This window comes from Camelina sativa, chromosome 7 (genome assembly GCF_030686135.1).
Source record: "Camelina sativa cultivar CO46 ecotype springtype chromosome 7, ASM3068613v1".
In the NCBI taxonomy this organism is placed as follows: domain Eukaryota; kingdom Viridiplantae; phylum Streptophyta; class Magnoliopsida; order Brassicales; family Brassicaceae; genus Camelina; species Camelina sativa.
The window spans coordinates 178,727-192,439 of record NC_141886.1 but is presented as its reverse complement, the minus strand read 5'-3'; the positions used below and the strand labels follow the sequence as shown (position 1 = coordinate 192,439).

At 42.3% G+C, this 13,713-nt stretch overlaps 3 protein-coding genes across 4 annotated transcripts; 1 reads left to right on the top strand and 2 right to left on the bottom strand.

Moving 5' to 3' along the window:
* Window positions 1-8: 8 nt before the first annotated feature.
* LOC104699540 (calcium-transporting ATPase 12, plasma membrane-type) lies at window positions 9-4,192 on the bottom strand. Its single transcript, XM_010414854.3, has one exon. It carries the CDS (start codon window positions 3,605-3,607, stop codon window positions 506-508), a length of 3,102 nt encoding a protein of 1,033 aa, XP_010413156.2. The 5' UTR covers window positions 3,608-4,192; the 3' UTR covers window positions 9-505.
* Window positions 4,193-4,348: 156 nt separating this feature from the next.
* Window positions 4,349-9,646, top strand: LOC104699539 (peptidyl-prolyl cis-trans isomerase CYP63). Of its 2 annotated transcripts, none has more exons than XM_087457776.1 (15): window positions 4,349-5,596; window positions 5,701-5,735; window positions 6,033-6,112; window positions 6,224-6,278; window positions 6,389-6,477; window positions 6,587-6,611; window positions 6,996-7,034; window positions 7,111-7,228; window positions 7,342-7,502; window positions 7,587-7,893; window positions 7,978-8,072; window positions 8,249-8,393; window positions 8,495-8,806; window positions 8,899-8,979; window positions 9,182-9,646. In XM_087457776.1, exons 1-15 carry the CDS (start codon window positions 5,406-5,408, stop codon window positions 9,447-9,449), a joined length of 2,001 nt encoding a protein of 666 aa, XP_087313902.1. In that variant the 5' UTR covers window positions 4,349-5,405; the 3' UTR covers window positions 9,450-9,646. The 2 variants fall into 2 exon arrangements, with proteins under 2 accessions (XP_087313902.1, XP_010413154.2); XM_010414852.3 differs by having other exon boundaries at window positions 7,569-7,893.
* On the bottom strand, window positions 9,637-11,289 carry LOC104699536 (2-methyl-6-phytyl-1,4-hydroquinone methyltransferase, chloroplastic). Its single transcript, XM_010414850.3, has 3 exons — window positions 10,458-11,289; window positions 10,039-10,345; window positions 9,637-9,943 (listed from the first exon to the last, which is right to left on the bottom strand). Exons 1-3 carry the CDS (start codon window positions 11,000-11,002, stop codon window positions 9,785-9,787), a joined length of 1,011 nt encoding a protein of 336 aa, XP_010413152.1. The 5' UTR covers window positions 11,003-11,289; the 3' UTR covers window positions 9,637-9,784.
* Between the last annotated feature and the right edge of the window lie 2,424 nt (window positions 11,290-13,713).

Below are 13,713 nucleotides of genomic sequence, written 5' to 3'. Positions count from 1 at the left end.
TAGTAGAATTTATAAGCCAAACGTCTTAAGAAAAAGGAAAACTGTACAAAACCAAACTGGTCTCTCTCTCACATATTCACCCAAACATTACCAGACAAACTCTACCTTGCACGCTGTATGTATGTAACCCTCACCTCAAGACAAAACTTTCCTACTTGTTTAGTTTTAAAAGTACAAACGGTGTAATATACCCTTCCATTGTACAGCAGATAAACCAAGGCTAGTCTTACTACCCACCAATGGGTAGGCCGAAATTCAAACTCGCACTATTGTTTTTCCTTCAGTTTTCTTAAGCCATCCAGATATCTTCTTAAACCAACCTAGTAATCTTGCTTAATGTTTCTATAAAAGTGAACTGGAAAGCCACCTTGTTGCAGCAGTTTGAAAGAACTTAGAAGTCAGTGGCCATAACCTCGTAAATGCACCTCTTGGTGGGCAACCATCAAAGTTTCACCTAATGAATTTGAATCTTATAAACTGGTAAGCTTCTACTATGGTAGGCTTCTCAAGGTTTCTTGAGAGATGAGCTTCTTGAACCCTTAAATAAGGATCTTGGATTCTTAAAGTAACTGAGGAACGGTGTCTCAGAAACGGGAATGAATTTTGCGAAAAATCCAATGGGCCATGAAAGAGATGCAATTGCTATGCAAGTTCCCCATTGCCACCCGTTAAGCCTTACTGTGTCCGCAAACTTCTTTAGGAATTCCACCATAATGACTTGAAGCACGATAGTGATCGCTATGATTCCAATGAACAACCTGTTTCTATGAAGTCCTTTGAATACATTTTTCTTCTCCATCTCCCTTGCATTGAATTCGTTGAAAACTTGACAGAGCACGAACGTGTTGAATATGAGTGTGTTCTTCACTTCCTTGGGCACGTTGAATATAGACATACCTTTAAATTGCAAGATCAAGAGTATGGCTATTTGATATAATGACTGAACCAGGAGATTCCTCCACATGACATTTGTTATCAGGGCCTCTGTTCGGCCAACTGGCTTTCGCTTCAGGAGCTCGTTGGTGGGTCGCTCGGTGGCGAGAGCCAGAGCTCCCAGAGTGTCCATGATGAGGTTTACCCACAGCAGCTGAACTGCGGTCAAAGGGACCTCACCGGCTGAAACTGCTGCGATGAAATTGATCACAAGAGCTGCAACGTTCACTGTTAGCTGAAACTGAATGAATTTCTGGATATTGTTGTAGACACACCTCCCCCATTTTAAGACTGTAGCAACGGATGTGAAGTTATCATCTAAAATGACAATGTCTGAACTTTCTTTCGCCACTTCAGTGCCCTGAATTCCCATAGACAGTCCAATATCTGCTTCTTTGAGTGCAGGTGCATCATTGGTGCCATCCCCTGTGACGGCTACCACGTGGCCTTTAAGTCTCAGACATTTGACCATTAGAAGCTTGTCGGAGGGAGATGACCTTGCCATGACCCGGATCTTCTCAACTTTCTGCGTTCTCTCTTCGTCTGTATAGTTTCTGAACTGAACACCTTCTACAACAGCCTCTTCTTCATCTTCGTCATTGTGGTCCAGGATTCCACATTCAAACGCTATCGCTTTTGCAGTGAAAACATTATCTCCCGTTATCATCTTGATGGTGACCCCCGCTAGTTTGCAAGTTTCAACAGCTTTTGAGACACCAGGACGACATGGATCTTTCAGACCCACTATTCCCATCAAGTTCAAGCCATCTTCCTCTAATCCCGAGTCGTTTGACGATACTTTATGGGCGAATGCTATGCATCTCAGGCTACTGGCCGCCATACCTTGAATTATTGCCTCAATTCTGTTCTTTGCGGTGGAGTCCAATAAGTCAACAGACCCAGTGCTCGTGTAGTAGTGAGAACACATAGCTAGGACCATTTCAGCGGCTCCTTTCCAGTGTACATGAACTGTATAGTCAGCTTTTCTTCGGACCAAAACTCCACTTCGTTTTTTTGCTGAGTTGAAAGTCTCTACGCGGAGAACATCGTGTTTCTGCTTCACTGACTCCATATCCATACCCAGATTTAGCACAGTCCAAGACAAAAGAGCCTTCTCTGTTGGACTGCCCGAGAACTCAGGCGTTGATCCTGAGTCTGACACACAGACGCTTCCCGTCGTGTTTAGACCGGTGCCTTGGTAAAGCAGATTGAGAACGTCAGATGAGATCATCTTGGTAGAGTCTTCATGGATTGACTCTTGGCCAAGCCAAAACTTGGTTACCTTCATCTCGTTCAGTGTTAAAGTGCCTGTTTTGTCTGTGCATATCACTGTCGCTGAGCCCATTGTCTCACACGCCGAGAGCTTTCTGACCATAGCTTGATCAGACATCATTCTTTTCATGGAGTAAGCCAGCGTCAGAGTCACAGCCAATGGCAAGCCTTCCGGGATAGCCACAACGACAATGGTGACAGCAGCTGCCACGATTCGCACCACGGAATTAACCACAGTATCAATAGGTGTTTTGCTCCCGTTGTATTCTCTTTTACCCTCTTTCTCTGTGTTCCCTGTGAAGTAACGGACTAGTAACACCACCAGGACAAGTGCAGCCACTGTAAGACCAACTTTCCCTATGGTGGAGGTCAGCGTGTCCAGACGGACCTGCAAAGGTGTTCTCTCGCTAGAATCTTGGTTTATGGAGCTCATCGTCTGTCCCCAGGTTGTGCTCATACCCACGGAGACAACTAGCATCTGGGCAAACCCGTCAACTATCTTCGTGCCAGAGAACAAGAAGGGATTATCCTTGAGATCAACTTCGAGATGGTCACTCTCTCCGGTCATACTAGACTCGTCCACCTGAAGTGAATGCCCATCCAAGAACAGACCATCAGCTGGAATCTGATCTCCAATCTTCAAGAAGACAACATCACCAACAACAACGTCAAAGATGGAGATATGTTGCCGCCTGCTGTCTCTAAGGACTTCCACTTTGATATTATTGCTTATCTTGGACAGCTTGTCGAACTGTCTTTCCTGCCTGAAGTTGCTGAGAGCAGAGACAACTATGACCAAGAAGACTGCTACGAAGATGCTTCCGCCTTCGTACCAACCTTCTTTGATGCCGTGTTCTTTGATCCCGAAGCCAAGGGCGAGAGTGGCACAGACCAACAAGATCAAGATGGTTAGGTCTTTGAAAGCTTCATACACGAAGAAGAAAAGTCCTTTAGGCGGTGGCTTATGGTAGGTGTTAGAGCCAAAGAGGTCACGAAGTCTGCTGATTTCTTGCTCATTCCCATGGATCCCTTTGGTTGCGTTTGTCCTTAGGGAAGTAGCGACACCAGCAACGCCACCCAGCGCTTGGATGCCAGGTAAGTCCTTACCCTTCATGATCTCCACAAGTCGCTCATGATCGATGTCAGGCACGTAAGAGAGAGGCATAGAGTTGATCTTTGCTCCATCAGTGGACTCGAGGTCTGTGTAGGAGAGAGAGAGGGATTCATCAGATATTTTAGGATCAATCCTTGCGGGAACCATCTCCTTAACGAGAGAGAGCATAGCCCTCACAGAGTAGATGGCAGCATAGGCAAAACGCCAACGCCTCTGGGCCTTGTTGAGGCTGGGGGTGGTAAGGTTGAGCAAGAGAGCACTGCAATCATATTTCTGGAGGTCTCTCATATGCTTTTGTGTGTAAAGAAAGAGAGAGTTTTTGGGGAAATAAAAGAGTCTCGTCTATATGTGGTGTGACTTGAAAGACACTCAAGACTCGGAAGAAATGATTTACTCTTCAAAACCATGAGCTTCGTGCTCTAATATTTAAATCCATATTTGGCCGCCTTTGGATTACACTTTTTCTGCTTAAAACTATTTAAGTCTCTTGTATTAATTTTTAACTCGTCGTAGTTTTTTTTTTCAGGCGGTTTAACCACTCAAAACACGTTGTAAACACGCAGGCATGTCGATCAAAGGACATGGGCCGCACATCCTTTTGTACTTGTGTGTTGACTTATCTATTGGCTCTTGCTTGGGTTTCGAACCATTGTAAAAAAAAACGAAAAGAGTTAATCTGAGATTTGGTAATTTATGTAAAAACAGCCATATGATGATGTAACAATCTAGTGTGGTGTGGACAAGCCGTCATTGTAGAACGATGAGCAATAGCGTGCGTGTACCAACTTGCCGAATGCTTAGTCCGCAAGGACGAATATAAGAAATGGCCATAATGGCAAAAGGAAAGAAAGGAAAAAAAGGATTAGAGCTTTTGAATCTTCTACACCAACTTGTTTCATCTAATTAACTGAATTAATACTACTCAAATGTGCACTTGATTCATGAATGAAACAAAACCGAGTTTGTCACTCCTACTTTTCCACAAAACCATTTTTACAGAAAGAAAACAAAGAAGAGGTTGGTTGAATATATTAATAGAGAGTAGCGTGTGAGAATCGTCTAGGACAGAGAAGAAGGCTTATCATCAGTTCCATCCCCGAAACTTCGTAGCAGTTTCCATTTTCGTTGTCAAGAAATGTGAGCCTCATCTCTTTCTTTTTCATGTGACGACACACAGCAAGACTTAAAAAAGCAGCAGCAGTAGTTGACTTTGTAAAAACACAAAATGAGTTGACCTCCACTAAAACTAGACGTGACCACAGACCACCAAAGAAAGAGCTCTGCAGATTCAACATCAAGACAATATATCAACAAGGAATCTTGGCAAAGCAAACACTAAGAAACTCCTCAATAATATCATCAAAGTTTGCAGTTGGCAAGGCTAGAGGTTGTAGACGAAACATAACGTATACATAGGGGTAACACACAATACAAGAGGCTTTGGTAGCTTAGTGACATACATTTGAAATTGATCACGCAGTTATGTATAGGGATATAAGAAACAAGAGTCATTCAGAGTAGTACCAAGCTTAACAAAATCTCAAGAGTCTGTTTGAGACGGCCTATCATCTAAATGAAATCTGAACAAACTTAACCAGAAATAAGAAAAAGGGAAACATCATCACAGAATACACCATAACTAATCATCATCAGCCTGCAACTTATTAAGAGTTTGGTTTGACTTATAATGGTTTAGAAGATCCCTGGCTCTGCGGCACTTGGTCTGAGCCAGCGAACCCAGCCCCATGAGATGACGCCACGTGCTTTCCTCCGGCATTGACGCTAGCCACACCAATCCCTCAACCTCACTGGCGACTCGCGCCTCTAAAAACGCTCCAGAACACTTGTCTCTGGCGAAGCCCGCACACTTGCCCATGGCGGCAGCCACACATGCCTTAAATTCCCGCTCTTCGCACTTGTCTCGCTCCCTCATGTCACCAGAGCCCCGCCACCACGGCGGCTTACAGTTCTTGGAGGCGGAGACGGCGCACCCAATCCTAGCACCTTCCTCGCACTGCTCCTTGATTAGGGTTTCGCAGCGCTTGAAAGCGGCTGACCATGAATCCAGGGATCGGAAAGCTAGAACATGAGAACCACCGGCGGGTACTGGTCCCCGGAGCAGCGGGATCGGGCGGTCGAAGAGATGGGTAGTCGCGGCCGCAGAGTAGTCGTCATCATCATCTTCCATTTCAATTTGGAGGCCCATCGGGCTCGATGGATGAGGCCGCTAGCCTATATAAAAATTAACCCCATTAACTGGATTCGACACGTGGCAATGTACTATAAGTTTTTAACTAAGATTATTTTTATTTATCCTCTCTTTTGTTCTACTCTCTCCTCTTCGTTTCTCTCATTCATAATCACCACCGTCTCCGTTTCAGTCTCCGACTCGCTCGCTCGATCCGCTTAGAGTTGGGTAGGAGTCTCCCGACCTCGCTTTATTTCTTACTGGGCTTCATTATTGTTATATCTGACTCTCTCGACTCCATTCATCTTTCTCTCTGACTCTACTTCTTTTAGGGTTTATTTAGGGTTTTAGTTTCTTCAATAAGAGCGATATAAGTTTGATAGATCTGCTATTTTGGTTTCAATCGACCACAAGTTTTGTTGTATTCTCCCCTGCTTCAATGTTAACTGCGGTGTGTAATTATAATTATTGGGGATTTTATTCTAAACTTTTCTACTTCTCACGGATGTTTTCCTTTGTTTGTAGCGATGACTAAAAACAAGAATCCTTTTGTTTTCTTGGATGTATCAATTGGTGATGGTCCAGTTGAACGGATTGTTATTGAGGTATTATTACTTCAGCACTCTGCCTTTTTATTTTTTTGTTTTTGCTTTCCCCTGTTCGTTTCTGTCTCGAGCTTCTTATGCTTTTTTTGTTTTCACCTGTGTCAATGGTAGCTTTTTGCTGATGTTGTCCCCAAGACTGCAGAAAACTTCCGTGCCCTGTGCACAGGTACCTTATATCTATCTCTGTCTCGGCAGATTGCAATTGACCCTGCTTTGCTTTGCTTTTTATAAGATTATGGGCTTCTCAGTTCATTTGTTCTTTACTTGTTGTTGCAGGCGAGGCCGGCGTTGGAAAGACCACCGCCAAGCCTCTACATTTCAAAGGATCATCTTTCCATCGAGTTATCAAAGGATTTATGGCTCAAGTATGTATGCTTTTCTACATTTTTTTTTTTTGCTGTCCTAGAAAATTTGCTCTACCATTTTGTAATTAAAACAAGCTCTTCATTCACACTTTGGTTCTCATTCTTACAGGGAGGTGATTTTTCTAATGGAAATGGTAATCTTCAAACTTGTTATCCTTTACACATGAAATTATATTATTTTCCACACCAGTGTATATATTACAACATGACATCACAATATTCATTCGTTACGGTAACATATGTTTTTTATGGTGATATATACATTGTGGACGCAGAGATTATCTAGTTACTAGTTAATTAACACAAAGGTTTCAGGAATTGACACAAGAAGCTTAGTTTATATGTTTTATATGATGAAAAACATTAGCACTGTGACTAGGAAAAAATGTACTAGGGTTCCCTTTCATCCGTTTGACACTGAAGTAATGCTGGTTATTTTACAGCAGATACTCTTTGGAGTGCTATTACTGATGTACTCAGTTTTACCTATAGTAATGCCCAAATTTGTTGCTTTGCAGGCACTGGTGGGGAGAGCATCTATGGTGGGAAGTTTTCAGGTATAATTTCGTTTTCTCTGTTTCCGGCTTTGTGAAGTTGACTTCTGTTCTCAGTTTATCCCTGTTATCCTTACAGATGAGAATTTTAGACTGGACCATGATGGAGCTGGAGTCCTTTCGATGGCTAATTGTGGCCCAAACACTAACGGGTCCCAATTTTTTATACTTTTTAAAAGCCAGTCACATCTTGATGGGTATCTCTGCTCCTACATTTTTTTTTCGTTTTGTGAAATTCAAGTTCATTGTAAATGACGTGCAAGGTTTAATGCATTGTCAAGGTTACTGATTTTCTTCAATCATATTTTAGGAAGCATGTTGTATTTGGAAAAGTTGTTGAGGGAATGACAGTAATCAAGAAAATGGAATTTGTGGGGACGAGTGATGGGCAACCTACTAGCCCAGTTGAGATAATAGACTCTGGAGAAACGTCTCAGATAAGAGCACCTGATGTTTCTGAAAGAGAAAAAGGTAATGAAGTTAAATCTTTGAATGTGGAGTTTAGATTAATGATGGGTATACACTAATGATTTTCAGGGAAATCAAAAAAATCAGACAAGGTCAAATCTTCTGGTGATGCATCTGACCGTGAACCTAAGGGGACACACAAAAAAGAATCTAAGGAGAAAAAGATAAAGCGAAAAAGAAGATACTCCTCGTCGGATTCATATAGCTCAAGTTCCGACTCAGACTCAGATTCGGAATCAGAAACATATTCATCCTCCTATGAGTCTAGTTCTTCCAGTGATGGGAAGCGTAGGAAGAGGACAACAAAGAGACACAAAGGCCGACGCGGGGAAAGAATGATTAAAGGACGAAATGGGAGAAAGAAAGCTCGTCAAGATAGAAAACCTCGGCGCAGGTTTGACTATTATTAGTTCATGTTCATGGTAATATAATTTCGCTGCCAGTTGGTTTGCTTGATTTTATTAGTGTTTCCTTACAGAAACATGGATAGTTCGAGTGACACCGAGAGTAGCTGCAGTTCCGATGATGAGAGAGTGAGCCATGATAAAGCCAGAAAGTCAGTGAAAGCTAAAGGTACTTAGTGTGCCTGTTATGGATCCTGGTTCTTTCAACCCTATTTGCCAACTACTTTTTGTATCCGAAGTTCATATGATGCATTACCCCTTGCAAGTAGGCGGTTCTGCATATATGCGAATCTTACACTCTTGTTGGAACTAATGGTGGAAAACTTTCGACAACTGTGCTTGTAGGAAAAGCTGCTGACTTTAGTCCTGCAGAGAAGAGCCTTCTGAGAAAGGAACCAGATTCCGTCCTGAAGAACAATGAACCTGTGGGTAATGGAAAGGCCACGAAAGCTGATCAACACGCTGACTTGGATGACTCAGTGAAATCAAGGTTTATATCCCTGGCTTTTTGTATTTCAAGCTTTGCTTCTGCGATTTGGTGGTCTGATTTGCTGTGCCTGACAAACTTTGCCATTCTCTACTGCTATATAGGAGTAGGAGCCCAATTCGTAGGAGAAACCAAAACCAAAACAGCAGGAGCAAAAGTCTTAGTAGGAGCCCTGTGAGAGACCTTGGAAATGGAAGCAGAGGAAGCAGAAGTCCTCATGAGAAGCCAACAGCGGATACTGTGGGGAAATCTACCAGAAGTCCATCTCCAAGTGGTGTGCCCAAGCGCATCCGAAAGGGGCGTGGATTCACCGAACGCTATTCCTTTGCTCGGAAGTACCATACGCCTTCTCCTGAGCGTTCACCTCCTCGACATTGGCCGGACAGAAGAAGCTATCAGGACAGGAACAGGGATAGGTAACGTAATCTATATACATACTTACAAGTGACAGCTAAACGAAGACAGGTCTGCTGATTGTACTAAAGCCTCGTTTTGTTTAATTGTGGAGGTATCCAAGCAACAGGAGTTACTCTGACCGCTCACCGAGGGGACGCTTTAGAAGCCCACCCAGAAGAAGGAGCCCTCCAAGGTTTACTCTCTAATATCTCTATATTCTGGCTTTGGCTTAGGACGATATATAGCTTGTAAACAAGCACCTAGAGCCACTTACATTAAAATTGTTTACCCCCTTTTTTTTTTGGTGATATTATGCTGGTCAAGCAAGTCATTCTAATTTTAATGACTTCAAAGCAATGTTGGATGTCCTCTGAAAGCAGTGTTGTCTTGCATAGGTACAACCGAAGGAGAAGGAGCACTTCTCGGAGTCCAGATGGGTACCGCAGACGTTTCAGAGAAGAAAGCAGGAGTCAGAGCCCAAGGCGTCGTAGCCCTAGCCGGAGCCCTAGAAAGAGGCAGCCAATTAGCGAAGACCTTAAATCCCGTCTCGGGCCAAAGAGATCCTCCATCAAAGGAGGACCCGTCTCTCCTGCAGAATCACTCAGCCCTTCTCCCCCAACCTCTCCATCCGGACAGAGAGGTCTGGTTAGCTATGCCGATTGATGAAGACTCTTCTATTGGTTTTTGGTGACTTGCACAAGTTTTTGTTGTAATTTCCATATTTCATTATGCTGGTCGGAGATGTTACTACTACTATACTTTGCTGTTTTGCAAGTTGTGGAAATTTATTAAATTCAAACTGATAGAGACAGTATGTTGGCAGAGTTGATAGTTTGGGAATCGGTCGATGTTTGACAAAACAGTATATAGCATAGATATCTTAAGTAAAAGACATGTAAAGAAAGAAGGTTCATGATATTCCGCTTGTTCATAGATAGGACTCAAACCACAAGATGGTTTACAATGATACATTGTTCATGTACTACAACAAATGGGGATCATATGGGTTGGTCTTTGGGAACGATCTGATCCTTAATCCACATGTAGATCGGGATTAGCACAAACCAGGCAGCCGCAAGGGTTCCCAAGAGGAAGCGTCCCAAGAATGAGAAGGGGTTGCTGACAGGCTTTTCAACGTCCTCTTCCTTTGGACCAAGCTGCAAGCAAATTTTTTTAGCACAATGAAAGAGAGAAGAAGCCAAAAAGGTGATAAAAAAAGAGAGAGAGAGAGGTAGGGGCCGGGGGACAAAACCTGGAGAGGAGAGTCACCAGAGGCAGGTTTGATACCGGTGACAGAACAACCCATGATAAGGCCGTGCCTGCGAACACCACGGTACCACTTGGGGCCAATCCTCTTAAGCTGAACGTCCTTGAAACCAGCTTTGGTGAACCAGTCGATGTACTCTTCCTCCTTGGGGAAGAGCATCCAGACATCAGAAAAGAAGCGAGAGAGCCAGAAGGTAGGGTAGACAGGGCCAATGAGACAGGCTTTACCACCGATCTTGAGAACCCGGTAGGCTTCCCTAATGCCTCGCTGAGGGTCCGGCCAGTACTCAATGCTGTGATGATTGATTGATTGATTGATTGATAATAACAACAACACAAAGAGGAGAATGGATAAGAGAAAGGAGCTACTAAAATTAATGGAGCAATGATTGGGATAGTGCATACCTTCCAGCAGAAACGTATCTATCGGCATAATCGGTGGGGAAAGGGAGATCCTCAGCATCTCCCTCAATGATCTTGCATTCTTTCAAGGGCTCCTTCTGCTTTGCCTTTGCCAGCTGATGCGGGGACTGGTCCAGGATGGTGACATTCTTAGCTTTGACAGTCTTGACGATGCCCAGAGTTGTGAAACCAGTGCCGCCGCCGACATCGACCACTCGCATGTCGGGATGGCTGAGATCGGCGGGCTCGAGAGCGTCGTCCCTCATATCCTCGGTCCAATGCCCTGGATTGATGATATGGTCGTAAACGATGGATAAGAACCTATAGAACCAGTAAGCCTCTTTTTTGTGCTGGATGAACCTAGGTTGCGCCGAAGGCCGCGATGATGAGGAGGAGACGCTGCTGCATCTGGTTGCCACGGAGAGTCTGGGTGTGGTGGTGGTGGTGCGCGAGACGGAGAGTAAGGTCGGGCGAGGAATGGATCTGGAACCGGGGAAAGCTGAACCTTTGGGGAAGGTAATGGCCCCGTTGAGCATAGAAGAAGCCATGGATGACAGATCCGTTGAGTGAGTTAGGTGAAGAAGAAGAAGAAGAAGAAGAGGAAGCTTATCCTACTAGTACTACTATCACCAATTCTCTCCGCCAACGAGACAAAACAAAATGACTAGACCCCCCTCCTCTTACTGTTATTAAATCTTAAATCTTAACTGAGTCGGTCAGCGATGTGATGACTCCAACCACATATGTCTACACTTTTGTTTACTAAAAAAAACGTTGTTAGAAACAGGTAAACGTTGTTAGAAACAGGTAAACGTTGTTTGTTGCGTTAACACACACTCATTTGTTGCGGGCCATGGGCCCATATGTATAATAAGAATGATTGGACATTTTGGGATTTTTAATGATTTATTCCTGATATCTAAAAATATTTTAAAAATTGCTCAAATATTTAGTATCCTGAGTGTAATTACAATTTACTTTTTAGGTTTATTTTTTTGATTTTGATTAGAAAAATAATAAAAAATACACATCAGCAAATTAAAATACACATCATCTTCCATAATCCACTTCACTATACAATTTTTTTTTCCATAATCCACAGTTTCTTTTTTATATCAAAAGAAAGGGAACTGAACAGTTTTTATTGTTCACAACTCGGAAAACAAAAAAAAACTCTCTCTCTCATCGTCGAGCCCTAATTCCGAGTTCCTTCTGAGAAAAATAAGAGCACAAGGATACTTCTGCCAATATCCGGTGTATGGTGCCATTTCACAAGAGTACCTGGAAGCCGTGACATATGTACCTGCAACTATTGTGGAAAGGGGTTAGGATGTGCAACAAAGTCAGGGACAAAAAACTAGGAATTATAAAGATATATGTAAGGCATTCAAGGCGTGGGAAGAAGGTCAAGATGCTACACAAGGACATCAAAAAGGAAACCTATAGAGTGCAAAAGTGTCTGAGCATGTTTTCAGAGAGGCACTTAATCAAATGATGGTGATATGAGAGCTACCATTGTCGTTTGTAGAATCCATGGCATTAAGATTTTTTTGCAACAAGGTTAGTCTTCTCTTAACATGGTTAACATTCTCTTAGCAACTTTTTTTATTAGATATGTTTTTACTAATCAAAATTTATCTTGTATTGTTTAAGTAAACTTGTATAAGCCTCACTCAAGAAGGACAACAACAAGAGACATAGTGAAAATGTTTCATGAGAGGAAGGCCACACTTAGACAATGGTTTACTGAGAGTAAGCAAAGAGTATCACTCACCACTGATATTTGGGTATCCTCGGTAAGAGGTATGTGTTTTCCACCATATTCTGATCATTACATTCTTATTCTTGATCAGGTTCTTTTCTTTAATCTGAGCTTCTTTTTTTTTTTCTATCCACGGGTTCAAGTTATATGGTTATAACAGCACACTACGTTGATAAACACTGGCAATTGAAGAATTTAATCATTTGGATTCAAGTATGTGTCGGATCACAAAGGTAAGACAATCACCAATACTCTTCTACAATGTCTTGCTGACTAGGGGATAGAGAAGGTGTTTATTGTGACTGTAGATAATGCAACTGCTAATAGCAATGCTCTGAGTGAGTTTCAGTCTACCTTCTCTCTAATTAGAAAAGATTCTCTAGTGTTGAATGGATATTAAATGCTTATGAGATGTGCTAGGCATATTATAAACTTGATAGTTAGGGACGAAATGGCTGAAATGGATAGTAGTGTTACTTCAGTCCGCAATGCCATATCTTATGTCAGATCAGGACCAAATAGGAGAAAGGCTTTTGAGATGCGAGTGAAAACTGGTAGATTCACAAAGGGTAGTTTGCCTCTAGATATAACCACTAGATGGAATTCGACATATTTGATGTTTACAAGAGCAATTTAGTTCAAAGGAGCTTTTGATAGGATAAAGTTCGAAGATAAACTTTACAATGATTATTTCTTAGAGTATGAGAATGGAGAAAAAAGGATAGGACCTCCTTTGATGAATGATTGGCGTAAAATAGAAAGGTTTGTGAAGTTTCTTAATGTTTTATATCAGGCTACATTGGTAGTTTCTACCCACACTACTTTGAATGCACATAAGTGTGCTATAGTGAGATAGTTAACATTGTAGTGAAGCTTCGGTTACTCTATCTTAATAGTGATGCCGATGTGAAGGTTAATGCCGAGAAAATGTATAAGAAATTTGATGAATATTGGAATGGGATTAAGAACATAAACATTATGTTGGTAATTGCTATTGTTTTTGATCCGAGTAAAAAAATGGAGTTTGCTAATTTGTGTTTTGCGGAGTTGTATGGGGAAGATAGTACAACTGCTAAGGGGTTGAATGATTCAGTTTTGATTGTCATGCGTGACATGTATAAGGAGTATAGTGAAAGATATGCTGAATCAACATCTCAGGCATCCGGTCAGTCTCAATCATCATCTCAATATACTGAAGTGAGGCAAACAGATGGGTTATTGGACTCAATGGATGATGAATTTGATGGTAATAACCCAATGGAGCAGAAGTATGATACATTGTTTAGAAAGATTGGAGTTAGAGATACTACTGAATTGAAAAATTATTTGAGAGAAGAAGTTGAGAATCTTAAATTGATTGTGGGCATTGAGTATGATATTCTCTCTTGGTGGAAAGTCAACAGTGCAAGGTATCCCATTTTATCTAAGATGGCTAGAGATTTATTTGCTATGCAGGTGTAACGCCTTGACCGCCACCTCACAGTGGGCCCCATGTCC

Excerpts from the sequence above, each read along its gene's own strand:
- LOC104699540 (XM_010414854.3), bottom strand. The coding sequence starts at position 3,607 with ATGAGAGACCTCCAGAAATATGATTGCAGTGCTCTCTTGCTCAACCTT.
- LOC104699539 (XM_010414852.3), top strand. The coding sequence starts at position 5,406 with ATGAGAACCACCGGCGGGTACTGGTCCCCGGAGCAGCGGGATCGGGCG. Across the intron at positions 5,597-5,700 it reads TGGATTCGACACGTGGCAAT|TCTCCGACTCGCTCGCTCGA; the intron begins GTACTATAAGTT and ends TCTCCGTTTCAG. Across the intron at positions 6,478-6,586 it reads TCAAAGGATTTATGGCTCAA|GGAGGTGATTTTTCTAATGG; the intron begins GTATGTATGCTT and ends TCATTCTTACAG.
- LOC104699536 (XM_010414850.3), bottom strand. The coding sequence starts at position 11,002 with ATGGCTTCTTCTATGCTCAACGGGGCCATTACCTTCCCCAAAGGTTCA. Across the intron at positions 10,346-10,457 it reads AGATACGTTTCTGCTGGAAG|CATTGAGTACTGGCCGGACC; the intron begins GTATGCACTATC and ends CAATCATCACAG. Across the intron at positions 9,944-10,038 it reads CTGGTGACTCTCCTCTCCAG|CTTGGTCCAAAGGAAGAGGA; the intron begins GTTTTGTCCCCC and ends ATTTGCTTGCAG.